Below are 21,370 nucleotides of genomic sequence, written 5' to 3' on the forward strand. Positions count from 1 at the left end.
TAGCAGTAGACCAGAAATCCAACTTTAGTAAGACATTTTAATCTTTTAGTATTTCAGACGTTTGACTGATCATACTTGTTTTGAATATTACAGTAGTGAAATTAAGTTGAATCCAAATTTACTGAGTGCTTTGTACAAAAGTGAGAGCACACGTTACACAAACACTACAGGAAGTCAGGATGATGAGTTACACAATCAGAGTCAAAACACAGACTAATACTCTGAAAACAGAAACACAAAAGGCAAAAACTTCAAACGTGAATGTATCAAATGGGCTGATTGGCACAGTTACAAACACCAGTTTATTATACAGACAAAAGCCCAGAGCTGGTTACCAGAAGAATGAAGGGTTCAACAGGTCGACGTAATGAGGTTAAAAAAAGAACCAGGCTGGAATTTCAAACACAACAATCATGTAAACCTTAATAAATTGTAAATTCAGAGCAAATAACTATAAAAAGGTTAATTAACTATCAACAGTGTTTACTGATTGTGGATAGGTTTGTTGCAACTTTATGATAAACATGCAGATCATTTTTATTACCTTTACCTTCTGTTCAGTTAGATTTAGTGGATCATAGTTTAGGTTAAAATATCAAACTTAGCGACTCACACCGAGCCCCTGCACCACCAGACCGACGCCACCGGACACTCAAGTCTGAGACACCAGCAGCTTCGACATAAATTTATTACACAAACGAAAGTCAAAAACTGAACCATGAGACCTTTATTGTAGTATTTTTAATTGATATCTGACTTAGCATCTGTACCTGCAAGAACAGTGAAACTGAGTCTCTGTACATTTCCAGGAGCTCAGCCTTGATATGGAGCTACGCGTTTGCTTCTGTTAAATTCATTAGTTGTTCTCATTAATAGGACTTTCATGAGCTAATCTATAGTTACTCAGTAATGATTTGCTAATACTTTGGACAAATTGTACTTGAATGCCTGAGTACAGGTCTAAATGGATTTTGCATCTAAAACCTTTAATATGTATTAAAAGGGAACTCGAACTTAATATCCATAGTTTGCAACTTCCAAATGTACTCTTATTTTACTTTAACTGGGAGTTCCAACAGAAATCAGCAAGTGTGGTTTTTCTTTGTACCTCGTAAACATCAAAAATGATGATGATTGCCGTGGCGTATAACCAGAGTAATGGCGACCTTTACAGGTCAAAGTGTGTATTTAAGATTTATGTAACAGTGAAAATATCAGCGTTTTTAACAGCATGTTTTAGCAGGAGAGGACATTTACTTTGTGTCTTCCTTCTATATTTTTATATCCCCCTTGCTATAAGGGCTGTGTAACATCCAAATTTCTCATTCGCTGGATAATAAAGATTTAAAGACTTACACAAGTAGGTAGGCAAAGTTTACTTTAAACCAGGGGCGGGGGAACTCTAGGTCTCAAGGGCCAGTGGCCTGCAGGTTTTAGATGTGTCCTTGATTCAATACACCCGATTTAAATAGTTAAATTACCTTCTCGACATACCTTGCAGTTCTCCAGAGGCCTGGTAATGAATTAATCATTTGATTCAGGTGTGTAGACCCAGAGTGAGATCTAAAACCTGCAGGACACCGGCCCTCGAGGACTGGAGTTGACCAAGCCTGTTTTAAAGGCAGGAAAAAGTGACGTGACTGATGGTAGTTTGTTTTAACTCAGGGTCCACATTACTCATCAGGACAGTATTGGCTTTGATCCTGATTAGGTCAATTCCAGTTCAAAAGATAGAACTCATCCATATTAGGAAAACTGAGATTCAGCTGGAAACCCCATAACCAGCTAACAAGTGACCTTTGAGAACATTTTTACAAACTAGAATGTAAAAGCCTCATACAGGAAGAAGCAGCAGCTCTCACAGAAATGACACAATACAGGCAAAAATGTAAAACTGAACAGTTGTAAAGAAATAAAAAGTGTAAACATAAACCATGAGTATTAAAATAATCCCCTGTATTAAACTGTGACACACTGAAGTCATTAACCTAAAGATTAAAAACATGTTACAGGTCAATTTAGTGTCACAAAAACAACAGAAAAGTTTTAAATAAGCTCAGAGGTGTGCTACGAAGGACGTTCACCACAGCCAGGTTTTCTTTGTGTCAGCTGGACAAAGAAAAACCTGAAACCAAAGTCACGTCATGTGACTTTATCCACAGAAAATGATCCCCGTGAGTGACACCTACTTTAAAGTCACAGATGATAAAAATAGTGGTACAAATTTGAATATTTTAATTCAAGCCAAGCGCACTCTGCGCTGCTGATTATTTCTAACCTGACGGCTGCACATCAGAGCTCTGAAACCTTAAACTGGACACATTTAAACAGTGAAATACTTGAATAATCTTAGTGTGTGTTCTGGGTTCTAGATGCTGCAATTGCAGCAGTGTAAAGCAGACTAAACTGTAAATGAGGAGCACTTATAAAAACATTTCCTGTATTACCAGCTGAGTACATGCAGATTCACATGTCAATGCCATGCAGAGTTTATGCTGCTGTAAGTTTGTCATGGTAGTAAAGTGCAGCTTAACAAGTTGCATATCAAACGTATTCCCACAGCAGAGGATTCATATTGCACTTAAAGCATGATGTAAATATGAGTCAGTGACTTAACTCTGAGCACAAAACCTGCTCCTGACCAGGTTATTGTGCCAGTTAAACAGAGCCACTTTCATGACAGAGGAAACTCTGACTTTAAGCTCGACATGGCCCACTAAGCCATCGTAGTACACCCCTCTGGCCTCCTCTCAGTTTGGACCTAAGGTCAGGGAAAGAACTACTAAAAACAAATGATGAACTGGAACCCAATAAGAGCAGACGATACACATGAACATAAAATCTCAAATGTGTCTGACCTTGACTTCCAGGAAGTGTTGTATCAAAGAAAAGCCGTAAACTTTTTGACTTTGAGTATTTCAAGATGCTCAAAAAACAAATCGCTAAATCTGCTGTAAGGCTCTAATTTACACACATGAAACTAACGAATGACAAATGTGTGTTTCAGGGTATTTACAGAGTTACCAGCTAAATTTAAGACCTTTTTAGCCCTTTTATTAAAAATTAATATACAGTCTAATATCAGTTTGAAAATCATTGATGTTAAATTTACTGAAATGTAAGTTCCTGTTAATGCTGCATATGAAACTACAGCTATTTAATCATCTGGATAAGATGGACGGATCGAGTAATTCAAAGAACAAACATTTACTCAGTGAGAGATGAGAAAATATACGTCTTTAAAAGACTACGCTGTTTTTACGCTCTCAGGCTGGATGGTTTTTGTGATCTCAGATAATCTTTTTCTACACTCTGAGCTACTTTTTAAAATCAGCCTCAGTTTGATGAGTTCTGACTCTTCAGCCTCATGTCTCCGCTGAATGTTTCTGTGCATTTTAACTCCTTCTGGGGTAATTTAGATGTCTGCAGAGTTCATCAAATTATTTGTGAAAGTGCTGAAGAAACAAAAGGAATCAGCAAGAAATGGCCTAAAATAATTTATTATCTGTGTATGTATTAAAACATGTAAAGGAGTAGTCAGTCCATTAGTTTGACCTAAACATGTACAAGTGAACTTTAATGGATGGATTTGATGAGCTTATAATGAGGCAGGGGGTCCCCACAGGTGTGACATCTGAAACACGTGATATCGTAAACATTGGGCAAAAGTAAGAGGCTTTAATGCTCTCTAAAACCTGCACAAACCCTGTTAACAGTCAAATATCCCCTTACAGCAGTCTGGCGCATTAGCGTGTTGCTATGCTAATATGTAAAAATGCTCAATTAGAAGTCAGGTTAGCATAAAGTGCTAATACAGGGTCATGTTCAGGGTCACTGCAGTGTGTACTTAAGGCTCAGACCTGACGATGACAGCGTCTTCTTAAGGTGACGCAGTCAGAAAGGACAGTTCAGAGGTAGTCATCCTCACTGGACGGCTCGTCTTCATCATAGCTGTAGTGGTAATTGTTGCTGGGGCCTTCGCCGGGGTCGCTGCTGCCGCTAGCATTCGAACTCTCCCAGGTGAACTTTGACCCTTCTGTGCTAGCAGAAGGACTGCGGCTCATCCTCCAAAGGTGGCTGGTAAAGGTCCGCCCCCAGCTGCAGTGCTGGCCAATAGGACGTAAGAGGCGGATGAGCTCAGTGGCCTCCTGCCAGTAAGAAGTTCACTTGCTGTGGCCCCGCCCTGACCGGTGCTTGTTCATGGTGGTCAACATTTGGCTGATGTAGGAGGTCAGCAGGTCATCCATCTTGTAGCCCTGAAGGTTTAATCACACAGTCAGCTGACCTCTCCACTCCAATCACATTTTTTATTATAGTTTTACATAATTCCCTTTTTTTTGGTTTCATTTAAGTGGAAAGAATAAATAAACTGATACAATCAAGTTTAACTATACTATAAAACAAAGCTACAATGTCTGTGAAGGTTCTCAGTCATCCAGGTCATCGTAGTCAAAGGAGCTTGCAAAGAAAAGCGTCTGGACTTCTTTAAGTTGCTTGAAGACGTTTCACCTCTCATCCGAGAAGCTTCTTCAGTTCTAAGGTCAAATGGTGGAGAGTCCCACATTTAAACCCAGTGGGAGTTTCCCCCCACAGAGGGACAAAAGGACCCCCTGATGATCCTCTAATCGCCTGAGCCAAGGTGTGAAACTGGGTGTGGGTCCCAATCAGCCAGAGTTTCGGGTGTGTTCATTGTGAAACCTGGCCCCACCTTATCATGCGAATTCCTGAGGTCAGATGGCCCAGGATGTGAGTGGGCGTTAAGGCGTCTGGGGAGGGATCTCAAAACTGGATTATAGATGGCAGAGAGTTGGTGTCGTAAACCACCGCCTCTGTTCAAAGACGGTCGCTCACAGTGGACATAGATGGCTTCTTTCACTTCTCTTTCAGCAGCTGTACAGTGCAGCGAGGAATGCCCAGACCTCTACATTGGAGAGACCAAACAGCCACTTCACAAGCGCATGGCACAACACAGAAGAGCCACCTCCACAGGACAAGACTCAGCAGTCCATCTGCATCTTAAGGATAAAGGACACTCTTTCGAGGATGCCAATGTTCACATTTTGGACAGAGAGGACAGATGGTTTGAAAGAGGAGTGAAAGAAGCATCTATGTCCACTGTGAGCGACCATCTTTGAACAGAGGCGGTAGTTTACGACACCAACTCTCTGCCATCTATAATCCAGTTTTGAGATCCCTTCCCAGACGCCTTAACGCCCACTCACATCCTGGGCCAGCTGACCTCAGGAATTCGCATGATAAGGTGGGGCCAGGTTTCACAATGAACACACCCGAAACTCTGGCTGATTGGGACCCACACCCAGTTTCACACCTTGGCTCAGGCGATTAGAGGATCATCAGGGGGTCCTTTTGTCCCTCTGTGGGGGGAAACTCCCACTAGGTTTATATCTGGGACTCTCCACCATTTGACCTTAGAACTGAAGGAGCTTCTCGGATGAGAGGTGAAACGTCTTCAAGTAACTTAAAGAAGTCCAGACGCTTTTCTTTACAAGCTCCTTTGACCATAAAGCTACAATAAACAAACACACACTTTCTACTGGAAACAAATATCAAACAATAAAAAAAATAAGATAAACTAATGTTTCAATAATCATGATAGACTCAGAAATAAGCGATAAACACAAACCTAAGTCTTTTTTTAGAATTCGTGAGACTTTCCTAATTTAAATTTTTTTTTTTAAGTTTATTCAAAAAGAAAAGATTTTGGGACTGTAAAATGCTCCACTCACCACCGACACTTTTAGAGCTGCGACAACAATCGAATCCTGCTTAAGCCTTTCATGCAGCGGTCCCCAATCCCCGGGCCGGTACCGGTCCGTGAGTCGTTTTAGTACTGGGCCGCGAGAGTTTTAGGCTCAGGTGTGAAAATGTATGGCACACACACTGGTCATTTAATGTTACTACAGATGTGTGACGCGTTTCATTGTAATTGTTATTTAACCCTGTCATGCATGAATGATGGCAACCTCAATCAGGACTTTTTTCTTAAGTAGTTTTATTTATCTTTTTATGCCTAAAGATGAATAAAAATAACTAAGAAAAAAATCCTGATTGAGGTTGCCATCATTCATGCATGACAGGGTTAAAAAGTGTTGTATGAATAAAATACCCACAGGACTTTCACTGTGAATACTCGTAACGCAGCAATGCTCCACCTTCTAAACCTCTGACTCCCAGCTCAAGCACCTGAACTCTTAGTAAATCAAACATAGAACAAAAGTAAGTGTGTGTGTGTTTAAGTGTTCATTGCTGGCACCCACCAGTGAGGTCTCACACAGCAGTTTGCTTCCTCTGACCAGGTTGCCGATGGTGATGTGGAAATAGGTGTTCCCGCTGCTCCAGTTGGAGATCTTGGTGAAGGGGTGAGTGGTCAGGATGTCCTGCAGACACAGAGGTCATCAAAGCTACTGCACCGGCTTAACAGGTTAACGAGCGCAGCGGCTAAAACATAACCGATACGTATGCCGGGAGTTATGATTATTAACGAACCTTTGACTTGGGGTCAATGAGACTGACTCCATGCTTGTTGATGGCGATCAGCAGGATCTCCGGGTAGTTGGGCTCTGTGGTTTGCTAAAAGACAGAAGCCACATGTTAGGATGGGTAAATATTCACTAATCATCTCTAACCTTACATGTAAAACTGTCGCGTTTCTCTGTAGTTTGTAGCATAAATGTGGACTCTGTTTGTGTAATCAGGTGTTTCAGATGGCAGGCGCAGACTACACAGCACTGATTCTTCCATCCATCATCATCCCGCTTTTGCTCCTTCATGTTCACAGCTGTAAACAGCTGGCAGAGTGCTCGGCGCTCACACTGGACGTGTTGGTTTTCTGTCTGTTATGGCGCCCTGCACAATCAAACTGACCTCTCATTAACGTGAAAGTTATTATTGATAACTAAAATAAACACACATCTCAGTTTGTAGCCAGCATTAGGAGGCGTTGGAACATTTGTCTGCATAACTACAGCCTGTGTCATACCTGCTCTGAACTTTGCCCTTAACAAACAGTACCCATTACTTTAACTGAGAGAAAACTAAGACTGAAAACTAATAAAAACTAACTGAAACAAGTAAATCTAACTGAGCCACTAACACAATCTGTAGTCAATTTGATGTAGATCATCCACAACTACTGAAGCAGCCTGAAGGAAAATGGCAGAATGATTATTTATTGCCTTATTTTTCTGTGAATCAGCCTACAGTAAAGTCTGCATGCTTCACCTGTCTGCGTTTATTCCAATTTCGTTATTTTTTACTTTGAGGTGGGAGTTCGAGAAGTCCAGAGACGTTTGACAAAGACTTTGTCGGTCTTTTCCTCTGATCATTTTTTTAGACTGTGGCTGTGAAAAATACTGGAGATCTTGCAGGATAAAGTCGGTTTCTATTGAAATGAGAACATTCGGAGATTTCAGCCACAGTTGCCCCGGAAACAGCACGAGGTCGCTGATTGCTTGAACAAACTTTGTTTTTTTACACATTTGCCTCAAAACAAAAACACATTTAATTTAATGTGAACACTTTTTGGTGATGTTAGACATTCGTCCTTCCTGGCATCAGCCAAACACTCAGGTTACACTGTGGAGGTGACAAGCTCAGGCGCGTTTACCTTAACCTCAAAGAAGGCGGAGCCAAAGGTCGGCCATTTGTAGATGACCTTCAGAAACATCAGTTTGGCCTCTTCCCTCGATTTCCCGGCCTGCTTGTTGAAGTATGCAACAACAGACTGCGTGCGTACACGTACACACACACACACACACACACACACACACACACACACACACACACACTTACTAAACAGCAGCAGCACAGACTTCAGCACAGAAACAACAGCTGTTCTTTTCTCAAAGCAGCTGATTTGTCAAACTTTAGATGATCTCAGCAGAAACACTGATCAGTCTGTACAAACATCTGACTTCAGTAACTTTAAGTAATTTTTAAAAAGCTTGTTTTTTGTTTTGTTGGGGGAGTTTTACCCTCTTCCAGTCATCTGGTGACATCTGGCGGATGAGGTCCTGGGGAACCAGCTCCCGAAGCATCTTGGGAATTGTGGGAAAATGGGATTTGTCATCTTCGAACTTGACGCGATAGATAAGCGCTGCGAGCTGGAAAACCTCCTCTCGTGAACATTTGTGGTAGCCACGCAAGTATTTAGGCAGCTCCTAAATCAGTGCAGAGATGGTGAGAGAACAAAGAGACGCTTCGTTAAACTGTTGGTGACAAAATGAAACCGCACACAAAGACCATCTTTAAAATGAACGTTTCCAACACTGGACGAGACGCTGTCATTTTGAACAATCATGGAGGTGTACAGATGTGCCCATGCTTTTTCAAAATAAATTGACTAATATATACTGATATGTACTGTGTGGCACATGTAACAGGAATAATCAGCTTCCTCTCCAGTGAGTTCTTCTGTGAACAGGGGGCTGCTCATTTATGGCAAATATAATCTTTGTGGGTAATTATTTAACACGACTCCTCAGTCTTGCTGTGCTGTTAGTACTTTTAGCTCCTCTAACCAGCATTGGTGAGCTCTGCATAGCAGCTCTAGTTCTCCACCTGCTGCAGGTTCTGGGGTTCTGCAGCTAAGAGACACGAGCCCGACCTGACGGCCTGCAGCTGAACTTTCAGAATAAGATCCAAGGGATTGTCCAGTAGTAAGTAGACGCTGTTGTCTCAGACAGATAGGAAATAATGTGATTACATGATATGTGCCCCACTAAAACAGAATCTTAACGTGGAAAGCACGTGCATAGCTATCGTCTTACACAGGACACTGTGTTTAACTGATCTGCGTTTCCAGTCGGACTGACAGTAATGACTGGCACGTGGATCAGGAAGTCTGGGGTCAGATATAAGTCCTGAAACATGCAGGCCGAGTCGTTCTCAGTGCGTCTCTGGTAAAACTGACCTGGTAGTAGTGGAAGATGGAGTCAGCGAAGGAGTCCTTCCCTGGAACCGTGTTAGTCCACAGCTTCTTCATGAAGAACACCTGATAGGTCAGAGAGGGAACGATTCCTGTACGACGAGATGGAAGGTCGAAGGTCAGCATGAACTGTGATTCCATGTAACTTTGCAGTTAAGCAAACCCCAACAAACTAACGGTGTATTCAGCACAAACACACAGGAGTTCAGCTGGAGTGTTTTTACTGTTTCTCAGCCAACAAATATTCACCGAACAGCCAATGACGAAGAAACATTTTCAGAACTCACCCGAGTCCAAGAAATTAAGTTTAAACTTCTCTATCTTGTCATTTTTTCTTCCATCTCTGTTTAAGTTTTGAAAACACTGCACGACGTGAACTTGTCCACCATTCTGGGCGTGTGGTGATCAGGATGATAATGATGCTCGATAAGAAGGCCCCCGGTCAGCTTGGCCACCGGCAGCCGCTGGTCGTTAACACAAGCCAGAAACAGACTGTTGGCCTTCAAAGTAAAAGCTGCACCTTTTGAAACGTGTTGGCTGATCTTACTCGCTGCTGTATTCTTAATGAATACCACGTGATGTTCAGTTTATAAATCACTCCCATTAGAGTGGAGAGGATAACAAACCAGTACCTTCAAAGAGCCATGATGGCAACAAACGCTCAGCTTCACTGACCAACAACTGACCCCACGGTGGCTACATGCATACATCTGTATATTACACAGCAGCAATGCCTACTCCTCTCCATCTGTTTTTGCTTTGAATGTAATCAACTTGTCTTATTTCCTCTGAACACAAGTCTGTAACACACACACACACACACACACAGCCGGTGTATGTGGTGAAAAACACTGTTTATCATGTGTGCTCTAATCAGAGATCTGTCATGAAGGTTACACCGAGAAGTTTTGTGAAACTGTTTGATCAGCATGAAATCTGCAGTTTGTTTTATTAAATATTAACTTCTCATTAATATTTCACAGTTTTGCTTTTAAAAGTCCTGAACTCAACCCAAAGATATTTTAAACACGGTACCGACCGTCTTTAGCCGGCCGAGATTTCTTGATCCAGTCCGTTAAATGTCTGACGAAGTCAAAGAAGAAATCTCCCTCAGGTACACTGATCACCTGCAGAGGGCACACACAGAAACATCAGCGTGAAGTTAATCAAGAAATTAAACTTTGTGAATGAAAGATTTGTGTTGTTATAGAGAGCAGCTGTAATCATTGAAGTGTTAAATGCAAGACTCAAAAGCAATAATTCATCAATTTTAAGAGGCAATGTTTAAACTGTTAACAATCAAAAGAATTAAAAAAAATTAATTCAATTGCAATATAAAAGTGACATCTACTCGACCATATAGCGGTAATTTTAGAAACTTACAGAAATGGTTTGTAAGCTGCACACAGAATCATAACTGTGTCCTTAAGACATTTAAATGTATTTGTATTTAGAAACTTTACATTTTCGTGTAAAAACTGCAAGTTCCTTCTGTTGAGGACGTGTTTTGTGGTTAAGGTGGAACAAACTGTAAAGGAACAATAGTGATGACTAGTACAGACATCTAATAATCCCAGTATTTCTTTAGAGTTGTGTACTGGTTTGAGGAAAACCTCCTGAAACCAGTAAAGCTGTAATACTCTGAGGTTCTGAGAAACCATCGTTGACCTCTGACCTTGTCCGAGATCTTGACGAAGAGGCTGAAGCCTTCGGGAGATTTGAGCAGCAGTCTGGTGGAAATGTTCTGACAGAAATCCTTCGCCTTGGTGCTCGACTCCACCTCGAAGGCCTGCAGGTGTGAGACCAACACGAAGACTCATTTTTCAAACACGTTTATTTACAGAGAAAGTTTACACCTGCAGGCTTGTGTGTCCGACCTCGTCTGTGTCGTCGGGGAAGTAGACTTTATGGAAGATTTGGGTCGTTTTATGTTGGATGGCCTCCACTTCCACCAAATGAGGAGGGTACTTCCTGGATCCATTTCTGTTAATGATGACAAAAAGCAGCAAAACTGGTTGGAAAAAAAATATGTCAACACCAAATACGATGATTGTTTCAGGCTGAAAGTCTGAGGTGTTACCGTAGCGCTTTGTGCACCCTCTGCATGCAGTCTCCAGACAGCGGGTGGTGCTTCTTGGACTGGAGGTAGCGCTGGATGTGCGGCAACAGCACGTTACTGGGAGGAAACAACCCAGTGCACAACCACAGCAGCTCCCAGCCTTTCTCCTCACTGTACCTGCAGCAACACAACACTCACCTTCAGCTTCTGCACAGAAAAATTTAATCTGCCTGCAGCCACAGACTGAATGATGACTGTCCACTGAATGCAACAAGTAATGTGAACATTTAGTTTTAACTTCTTCTACTCAATTTGTTTTGCATAAAAGCACTTTTGCTTCATTTCATGGACAAAGCAGCATCTCTGGGGTTTTTATAGGGGTGGGTTTTGATTATCGATTTAGCGATTAAAATCGATTCTAGCTTGGATAACGTGATATCGATTCATTCAAATCCTGAATCAATTTTTAAATATAAATTAATTTTGCCCTCAGGTTAAACCTCAAAATTTCAACAACCACCGAACAGCTAAAACAGTAAACGAGAGCAGGAACACGGATTCTGCACAAAGACGTAAACACAAAGCGCGGACCCGCCGACGGATCAGAATCAGTGAGCTGTCGGCTTTCTCACCCGACGGCACGGACACGGTCGGGGCTAAAAGCTGACAGCTCACTGATTCTGATCCATTGGTGGGTCCGCGCTTTGTGTTTACGTCCTTTTTGCACTCGATTCTGAAGCTGCAGGTTTTATGGTAAATGGCCTGTATTTGTATAGCGCTTTACTAGTCCCTAAAGACCCCAAAGCGCTTTACACATCCAGTCATCCACCCATTCACACACACATTCACACACTGGTGATGGCAGCTACATTGTAGCCACAGCCACCCTGGGGCGCACTGACTTTATCTCTCTCCAAACAATATTGACCGAACCAGCAGCAAAAGAAGATCCAAACTTCGCTTCACATAAACATCGTCATGAATTCACTCTGACTTTTGCTGTTTTGCTTCCACCACGATAAAAATCACACTTCATGCAGAGCTCTCTCTCCCTCTCTGTACTTCAAGAACAGTTTCCCGTCTAAAAATCTGTTTTCTGCATTATTCGCTTGCTTATTACGCACACGTCTACCGTTGTTTACAGCGCTGTCGGCCGCTGCTTTTTTCCCTTTTACTTCCGAAAAGAAAGCCTCATTTCTGCCGTTCAATTCTGAACAAATTTAAACTTTTTAAAATTATGCAAAATTGCAAAACGCTCAGCTGTGTCTCTAATCAAACCTCTGTAACTTTGCTCTGCTTCACTTCAGCAGCATCAGCCAATGTTCATGTGTTGAATAATGGTTTTCTTTCGTTTTTGATCTACTGCAGAATATTTTTATAAATCCCAGGCCAGGAAAATCACCTTCATGTTTTTCTATGTTTTATCCTCAGCTATTTTGACACAAAGGCATCTGCTGTGATGCTCACACCTTTGATAAAGTCTCGCAAGTTTCAGCTTTCTTTTTAATAGACAAAAAAAAAATATGGACATGTACTGATGCGTGATCAGAATTATAATATTTCTGACTGTCTGAGGATAAATTTCTCTGAATCGAATAGAATCGAATGGTGGAACGCATTGATTCTAGAAATCAGTGATGATACCCAGCCCTAGTTTTTTTTAATTAAATCAGTGGGGGGAAATACAGTTTCTCTAATGGCCACTAGAGGCCGACTCCACCACAGGTTGACAGGCCGGCACAAAACAGCATCATTGTCTATTTCACATCCCCCCAAAAAACCAACAAAAATCTGAGTTTCATCCACGTGCACCTCATCGTTTTATCCTTAAAAATCTGTAAATGAAAGTGTGACTGAGGTGAATTTACACACTTGACGTGATTGTCTGTGAGCTGTTTGATGATCTGACAGTAGATCTCATCCTTCAGTGGTTCGGCCTTCAGCGCCCCTTCAAAGATCTGGTCCGTCAGCTCGTTCACCGAGCGAGTTCGTTTGGACGGGTAGTCGCCCATGTACTTCATGATAGGTAGGCTCTAGGTCAAGGAATAACCCTGACACATGTACAATATAAAAGCAGATTATAAAAGCAGAGAGATTACAAGAGCTGAGACTGTGGCAGACGTTTAACTACCAGGGAGCAAAAAAGGCTTTTTAAGTTTTTACCATTTACCAGATTTGACTGGTGATTCTTTACATGCAGTTTTTATGGACAGGTGGCCGCTGAAATGAAAGTTATTTTTGATCAAACTTCAAAGTAAACCCCCAGGTAAATGTGTAAAGGTATCAGAAGTGGCAGTAGGTTCTAGCAGAGTACCCTGACCTGCTTCTAAGAGGTGTTTCTAACCTGCATCTGATAGTCTTTCCCTTACAGTGTAAAATACAAACGATGTAATAACAGAGACAAAACTCAAACCATGATAGAAACGCAGAAGATCATCTAATTAGAATGGCCCTAAACTCTGAGAGAGATGAACGCCGTTACTGTTAACGATGAATGCTTGTGAATGTTGTGAAAACATGTCTGTGGGCTTAGTCTGAACACAACATAAGCTCAGAGTCTGCTTGGTGATCCACCAGTCGGCAGTTTAAAGGATATCTATAAAAGACATGCAGGCGTCCTGAGCCAGCTCCTCGTGGCTGACGACCTTCTTCAGCAGCGGCTGTTTCAGCGGCTCTCGGGTGCAGCTCCACAGCTTGTCTTTCCCGCGATTCTTCGTGACCATCACCCGGCTCAGGGTGTGTTTGGGAGGAGGCCTGACAGGAGCAGGTTACACAGAGATTGCAGGACTCAGGAATGAAGGCAGAGGATCATCAGAACAATAGATATTTGTTTTTGAAGCAAGAATATCTATCTATCATGTTTTTTGGTCTGTGTACCTGAAGTAGTCGTAGGAGAACTCCTCCAGCGTGTAGGGTTTCGTTCTGTCATCAGTTTCCACCATGACGACCTGCGAAACACGAACCGACTCCTGACGCTGCTCGGGCGTCATGGTGACCAGCGCCTGATAGTTCGGATCACATCAGACTGCATCATGTTTTGTGTAAGCACAAAAGACAACCTAACACAGCAGCATCTGTGACATCACAGTGGGCCATCTTTCATATACAGTGTATGATCTCTAAACTGTTAAACAGGAAATGGGAACATTTTGTAATCTTAAGATGTAATAAAAACATAATTTTGTGGTTATTGTGCTTTTTGCTGTTGTGCGTACAATCTCAGCAGTCCTCTTTTTGTTTTTTGCTTATCCTGATGTTTGGCTATAGTCTCCTTTAAATGCTGAAAGCCCATTTTTGAGGCAGTTTGATGCTCATTAGGTGGTTGGAGGAGTCACTAAGGTGGCTCTGAAATGACTGAAAGTGCCCAGTAATCACATTTTTTTGTATTCTCAGACGTTTTAGGTATGTTTTCCTCCTCACCACTATGTCCTGCTGAGGTCGGGTCATGGTGGGCAGGACGTAGACGCAGTCCACCGGGAAGTCTCCCTTCTGATTGGTTCGTTCGTTAACACCGTGTGCCCAGCCAGAGTTGAGGACCTGCTCGCCGGTCTCCTGGTCCAACAGGATCAGGTCTCCTTTCCGGAAGCTCAAGAACGTCGACTCCTCTCCAGCTGAGGAAGAAAACGGCACTTTGTAAATCTTTTCCACACTGGATTTATTTCATTCCAAGCTGAGCGTGCCTCTCTGCTCAGGACTCACTGGGGTTGGGGTTGTCCTGCAGAGCGACCACAAACTTTGACCTCTTCCTCAGACCCTCCAGGAAGGTCACCACCAGGTCCCGTATGTCCTCTGCGTTGTTGGAGGTGAAGGTGTACTCGTCTCCTTTGATGGTCGCTAAAGTGAAACTCTGACCCTGCAGCTTTCCTCCCCTGAAAGAACAAAATATGCACTGACCAGCTTCGCTGTCCAGGATGACGATGAAATTTACATTTAAGTTTAGGCTCCACTTTATACGCTGAAACTCTTAACCCCTCATTCCTCACTCACGGCCCTCCGATCAGAGAATCATGTCATTGGTCAGGTGACTACAGGTAGACTCACCTGCTGCTGGAAACTGCAGTGATTTCTGGGAAGGAGAGCTCTAAGAGGACCTGTTCCTGCTCATCTACAAAATAAACTCCCGTCCAGTTGACGGCGACGATGAGGTCGTTTTTAGGCAGACTGGGACCTGAGAAGTAAAGATCAAAATAAATTTAAAAAAGAAAAGAACTTACAGAACCAAGAGGTTAAAATATAAATAACAATTCTGAATAATTTTGCTTTAAACAATATCAGTCTTTATTTTCGTGTCACATTGTATCAAAGTTAGTGGAATGAAAATCACTGATGGCAGACTGGAGGTGCTACAGCAATGCCGCTGGTACTTTGCATAACATTAAAGGGTCATATCATGATATCAGTGCTACAGCAACCCTATGCAGGCACGTTTCCTAGTGCCCAAAAACAACACAAGCCCAGGAATGTCAGCTTATCTAAAAAGGGAGCTACTTCAACGACAAGAAGCACAGTACTGAAGGTGGAAAAACTGATGTGTTGCAGCACTCGAGGCAAGAAATGCACTCCTCATTTGCATTTTTTGAGATGCAAATGAGGAGACTTCACTCAGGCAAGTCTGCTGGACCAGACGGAGTGAGTCCCCGCGTCCTCGTGTCTGTGTCCCCCAGCTGTGTGGAGTCTTTCATAAACTGTTTATGCTGAGTCTGAGTCTGCAGAGGGTCCCAGTGCTGTGGAAGACATCATGCCTCATCCCTATTCCAAAGACGCCACGTCCCAGTGGCCCCCAGGATTACAGGCCCGTGGCACTGACCTCCCACATCACGAAGAGCCTGGAAAGGCTCATCCTGGACCAGCTGCGACCCATAGTAAGACCACATCTGGATCCCCTTCAGTTCGCTTATCAGCCTCGTCTCGGAACTGAGGACGCCATCATCCTTTCTGTCATCGTTGTATTTTTACTCAGTTGTATATAGTATTTGTATTTGTATTCTATTTTTATCTTATTGTATATTTATTTTATTTTATTCTACTGTATATAGTATTTTATTTTATTCTATTCTGTACAGTTGTGTACTGTATTTATTCTTATTGTATTCTAATTTTTGCCTCATAACTTTTGCACTGTCCACTTCCTGCTGTGACAAAACAAATTTCCCACGTGTGGGACTAATAAAGGTTATCTTATCTTATCTTATCTTATCTACCTGCTCAATCGTGTCTACACCCATCTGGACCAGCCGGCGAGCACTGTGAGGGTCATGTTTTTTGACTTTTCCAGTGCTTTCAACACCATCAGGCCGACCCTCCTGGGTGATAAGTTAGCAGCGATGCAGGTGGATGCTTCTCTGGTGTCCTGGATTGTTGATTACCTGACAGGAAGACCACAATATGTACGTCTCCCACAGTGTGTGTCTGACAAGGTGATTAGCAACACAGGGGCACCACAGGGGACTGTCCTCTCCCCCTTCCTCTTCACCCTCTACACCACAGACTTCAGCCACTGCACAGAGACCTGCCATCTTCAGAAGTTTTCTGATGACTCTGCGGTGGTTGGATGCATCAGCAGGGATGATGAGACAGAGTACCGGGCTGTGGTCGACTCCTTTGTCACGTGGTGTGAGCAGAATCATCTGCAGCTCAACGTGGCAAAGACCAAGGAACTGATCGTGGACTTCAGGAAGACCAGGAAACACTTGACCCCTGTTTCAATCCAGGGGGTCAGTGTTGACATTGTGGAGGACTATAAATACCTTGGAGTACACATTGACAATAAACTGGACTGGGCTAAAAACACCACAGCACTTTACAGGACGGGCCAGAGTCGTCTCTATTTTTTGAGGCGACTGAGGTCCTTCAACATCTGCCAGAAAATGCTGAGGATTTTCTACGAGACTGTTGTGGCCAGTGCGATCCTCTATGCTGTTGCATGCTGGGGGAGCAGGCTGAGGGTCGCAGATGCCAACAGACTCGATAAACTGATCCGTAAGGCCAGCAATGTTGTGGGGATGGAGCTGGACTCCCTCAAGGTGGTGTCGGAGAGGTGGATGTTGTCCCACCCACTCCATGACATGCTGGTCAGTCACAGGAGCGCGCTCAGTGAGAGACTGAGATTACCGAAAAGCACCACTGAACGACACAGGAAATCATTCCTGCCTGTGGCTCCCTGTACAACTCATCCACTTAACACACCGTTTACTGCAACAGCTACACCCTTCTTGCACATGTTCTTTTTCATTTATTTATTAATAAGTGACTTTTATGTATATATATATGCCTGCATATATTGTGCTATTCTTAGTTAGTGTATTGTCTGTCTCCGTTAATGTTTGTTTATAATGGAGCACTGTAACGAAAAATAAGGATTCTGATTCTGATAAAAACAAACTGCTGAGCATCACTGTAGCGCTCGCCAGCTGCACTGCTTTATGACAGGAGGAGCAAGCAGTGGATGGAAATGACTGATGATGGAAAAGCAGCTCCTTAAGAGTTTACAAAGGAGTTTTTCCTTCCCACTGTCTCCAAGTGCTTGCTCATAGGGGGGCGTCTGACTGTTGGGGTTCTCTCTGTATTATTGTAGCATCTCTACCTACAATATAAAGCACCTTGGTGCTATATAAATACATTTTATTGAACTGAGTAACTTCAGTCATAGTTGAAATAAACCTTAATCAATCATTTTACCAATAATCAATAAAACTGTTCAGTATTTTCACACTTTAACTAAGTGTCACCAAAGTTGTTCAAAGTAATTTAAAAAAAGTTTCACCTGAAAACTTGAAGGCTTCGTAGAAACGAGAGAACAGCAGAGGCCACTTGTGGCGAGCAAAGTCGACCACTTCCTCCTTCACCTTCTGAGGGTCAAATCTCTTCTGGGTGTAGATGCTCTGAGCACAGAGATGTTCATTACATTTACATGTGAAAATAAAAAAATATATAAAATAAATGTATTTATCATACTGCTACAGATAATGTCCAAGCTGAACATCTTAGCTTGGATATGAAATTTCAGCGTTTCAACAATTTAAGCTGCGGTTGGCCCTAAAAGACAAACAGAATCACGTTCATCTACAAGCCGGGCTAAAAAGACCTCTCCTTCTTACTGGTGATAATCACCTTTTTATGAGCAGCCATGATGAAGTGAGCCCACTTCTCCACCGATCTGGAGGTGGTGATCTCTCTGTCCGGGATGTAAGACGGGATGAGGCTCAGCAGGCGCTCCAGGAGGATCTCTGAACCGTAGTCAATGTAATACTGCTGAGAGGCCAGCTCTGCGAGGTCATCCTGGAGACACAGAGACAGAATAAATAAAAAAAGTTTGTCCTGCCTCCTGTTCAGCCAGCCTGACAGTAATCAGTGCTCCTAACACGTGAGCGTTACCGACTTCTTACCCTTATTAATAATGCAGAATATTTGCAGTTCCTCTAAGGCCCACAGAAGGCTGACTACAAAATGTTATAATGTCCACTGTTGGAGCAGAAATGTTTCCCATGCACTTGCTAAACACTATTCTTTGAAAATAAAGGACGTGTAGTCACCCTGTCACAGCGGTATTCTCCAAACTTGACGCCCCTGACGGTTTGCTGGTAGATCAGGTTGGTGGCGACCTGGTCTTCTGTTGGCTCGTGCCACGGCGTAAAGATTTCTTTCCTGAAGAACAGCCGCCAGGGGGCGTTCCTCTCCTGAGCTCCCTGCTCTTTGGCGTACTGCTCGCACTGCGACACGGCATCCATCACATGGTCGCTCCCGCTGCCTAAAGAGGAGACCTGCAGGACGAGATCAGAGGTGCAAACTGGTGACTGTTTTTTCTCCAACAAACAGAGAGGTTCACATCCCTGCAGTGGCCACAAGATCTGAGAAAGATCCAGATGATCCAAACTGTTCCAGAGCGTGAGGCCTAACAGGTGCTAGAAAGGAGTATCATGCCTTGGAGCTCATATGATGCCGTGTGCGTGCCCACCTTGTCAAACAACGCGATGTACAGCGAGAAGCCAAAGCGGTCTCGCAGGTTGATCTTGTCGGACAGGGCGCTGCAGAGCTCCTTTGCTGTGGTGGCTGAGTCTGTCAGCAGCGTTTTGGTCGTGCCATCCATGAACGTCACCGGCAACATGATGGGCTTCTTTGATTTGGTGGCCTGGACGTTGATTTCACAAAAAGAAACAGTTCCAGTAAACGGTGGGTGAAGTCACAATGGCCACGTCTGTCTTTTATATACAGTCTATGGTTTATACCTGCAGCTCCAGCCAGGACGGAGGCTGCGTTCGCGTCCCATTCACAAAAGTTCGTCTTAGACGTTCTTCACAGTATGGAGCGTAGCCTGGAGGCCCGCAGCTGATGAAGTTCCTCAGATACTGCAATCAAAACAAACACAGATGTAACGTCATGGCTAATGTGTAAATGCCAACACAAACGTTGGACGTACTGACCTTCACAAATTTGTCTGATGGAGCGAAGCAGCCGACACACAAAGAGATGAGGATCCAGCCGCGAGCGTGAGAACTCTTAGACGGGTTCTGACTCAGCTGCTTACAGATCTGACAGTAGATCTCATCCCTAACACACACACACACACACACACACACACACACACACACACACACACCTACACCTCAGAAATATCAAAGACATTAACAGAGACCCAGCAGAACTTTATGAGACACATTTTATGCAGATTAACTGAAACTGGATGTCGAGACTTTGTCCTGATGGTGAACGCTGCTTCATATTCACAGCCAGACACACACGTGTTCACCAGCCTCTGCACTATTATTTACTCTTTAAAAGAAATCATGCCGTTTCATTAAATTACCATTTAAAATGTATTTTTATCTGCATGGCTTTATTAACTCATTCAACGGCATCTTCATGTATAAATTCAATTCACATCAGGTTCATTTGTGAAGCACCAAATCACAACCACGTCACTTTATACATTGAGATGAATATTAATGCACAACAATGATAATAAACATACGGCAAATATGACAAAATGATGACTAAAAGAAAAATCAACGGGATGACAGCTTAGATGTCCAAAGAGATTCATCTTGAATTTAAGAGCAGCTTTGAGTCCGTAGACCGTCGTATTGTGTTAATCTCCCATATGTGACGTAAACGTTTTTATGAGGCAACAGCTCGATAAAGGAAAATTTGAAAGTATCTGCTTTTTAAAAAACAAACAAACTTCAAATTAAAGTTTCACTGAAAACTGGAAAATTTTAAACTTTCACTTTTAAATTTCAAAGTGGGCCACAGCGCTGTGACATCTGGGAAGGTCTATTTTATCAAATACACAAAGGGCGGCTTAGATACAAGTTTTTTCCTCCACATGTCCAGTTTTTATATCCAAGGTAATTTTGTGTAAGTTTGGGAAACTACATGATGACCCTTTGTTTGTTTGTTTACCTGAGTCCTGGCCTCAGGATCCCGTTGCCGATGATAAAGTGAAGTTTCTCCAGGTTGGATGTGGGACGATCTTCCAGCATGCTGTTGCCATGAAGACCGTACTCACCATCGTTAAGGCGCTTGGTGACCTGAAAAGCATCAGATTACATGATTATCTTAATTTGTCTGTCTGTTAGCAGAATTATTCACAAATATATGGATTTGACCCAAAATGGACTTGAAATTGATAAAATATCTTCATCTGCGCTTGAGATAAAATCTGACTTCATGTTTTTAACATGAAGTTCAAACCCAGATTTCCTTCTGCACCAGAAGCACAATTTTCAGTCTCAGACTGCTCATGTTTAATTAACAGAAACAAGACCAGCATCATATCACCCTCCCTCTCTCTTACCTCCTCGGTGATCTTGGATTTCTTCTTCAGGGTGAGGGACACAAGTTTGTGTCGGACGCTGTTCTTCTTGTGGCTGTCAGAGTGAGGCGTCTGGAGGTGAGAGAAGGAAATCAGCTCACAGAGATCCCTTACACAGTCACTGTGACCTGCACCCTGTTATTCCTGATCTTTGGAAACTATATGAAGTAACAAATGTTAAAAACAGATAAGTTACATGAACACACTGAATAATAGCTCATACTTTATAGTCAGTATCACAGAACCACCAGTTAATCTAAGCTAGATTTTGAAACTTCTTTAAAGGAAATGTCACTTTTAGCTCATGTTAGCGTTTACTCGCTCAAACCTTTAAACTCCGTCACTCTTCCTCCTCACCTCTCCCTCCCCTTGCAGCGCCTGCAGCTCTCGCTTGTACGTCTTTTTCCCCAGCGTCTCGTAGATTTTGGTCATGACTGGGATCTTCTCGCTGCCGTCGCTGATGGCCGTGTGGTACTTTGGCTCCGGGAGATCGCCCATGAACCTCAGCACCGTGATCCACACCGCCAGAGCAGCCTGAGCAGACACGCAGGGC

General features: G+C 42.9%; 1 protein-coding gene across 8 annotated transcripts in view; it reads right to left on the reverse strand.

The window, feature by feature from the left end:
• Window positions 1–17: 17 nt before the first annotated feature.
• Window positions 18–21,370, reverse strand: part of myo7aa (myosin VIIAa) — a 59,200-nt gene continuing 37,847 nt past the window's right edge. For all 8 annotated transcript variants that reach the window (XM_076873459.1, XM_076873455.1, XM_076873454.1 and 5 more), the window contains 25 exons: window positions 21,175–21,351; window positions 20,800–20,889; window positions 20,406–20,533; window positions 19,427–19,553; window positions 19,232–19,351; window positions 18,961–19,134; window positions 18,539–18,766; window positions 18,117–18,284; window positions 17,770–17,887; window positions 15,048–15,174; window positions 14,706–14,875; window positions 14,427–14,617; window positions 13,884–14,008; window positions 13,603–13,760; window positions 12,879–13,032; window positions 11,028–11,183; window positions 10,825–10,930; window positions 10,623–10,736; window positions 9,987–10,074; window positions 8,933–9,039; window positions 7,995–8,180; window positions 7,628–7,744; window positions 6,508–6,591; window positions 6,279–6,398; window positions 18–4,256 (listed from right to left, as the gene is read on the reverse strand). In XM_076873459.1, coding sequence (XP_076729574.1) covers window positions 4,164–4,256; window positions 6,279–6,398; window positions 6,508–6,591; window positions 7,628–7,744; window positions 7,995–8,180; window positions 8,933–9,039; window positions 9,987–10,074; window positions 10,623–10,736; window positions 10,825–10,930; window positions 11,028–11,183; window positions 12,879–13,032; window positions 13,603–13,760; window positions 13,884–14,008; window positions 14,427–14,617; window positions 14,706–14,875; window positions 15,048–15,174; window positions 17,770–17,887; window positions 18,117–18,284; window positions 18,539–18,766; window positions 18,961–19,134; window positions 19,232–19,351; window positions 19,427–19,553; window positions 20,406–20,533; window positions 20,800–20,889; window positions 21,175–21,351 — 3,426 coding nt within the window. In that variant the 3' untranslated portion in view covers window positions 18–4,163. The remainder of the gene's footprint in view (window positions 4,257–6,278; window positions 6,399–6,507; window positions 6,592–7,627; window positions 7,745–7,994; window positions 8,181–8,932; window positions 9,040–9,986; window positions 10,075–10,622; window positions 10,737–10,824; window positions 10,931–11,027; window positions 11,184–12,878; window positions 13,033–13,602; window positions 13,761–13,883; window positions 14,009–14,426; window positions 14,618–14,705; window positions 14,876–15,047; window positions 15,175–17,769; window positions 17,888–18,116; window positions 18,285–18,538; window positions 18,767–18,960; window positions 19,135–19,231; window positions 19,352–19,426; window positions 19,554–20,405; window positions 20,534–20,799; window positions 20,890–21,174; window positions 21,352–21,370) is intronic.

This window comes from Maylandia zebra, linkage group LG14 (assembly GCF_041146795.1).
Source record: "Maylandia zebra isolate NMK-2024a linkage group LG14, Mzebra_GT3a, whole genome shotgun sequence".
Classification (NCBI taxonomy): Eukaryota; Metazoa; Chordata; class Actinopteri; order Cichliformes; family Cichlidae; genus Maylandia; species Maylandia zebra.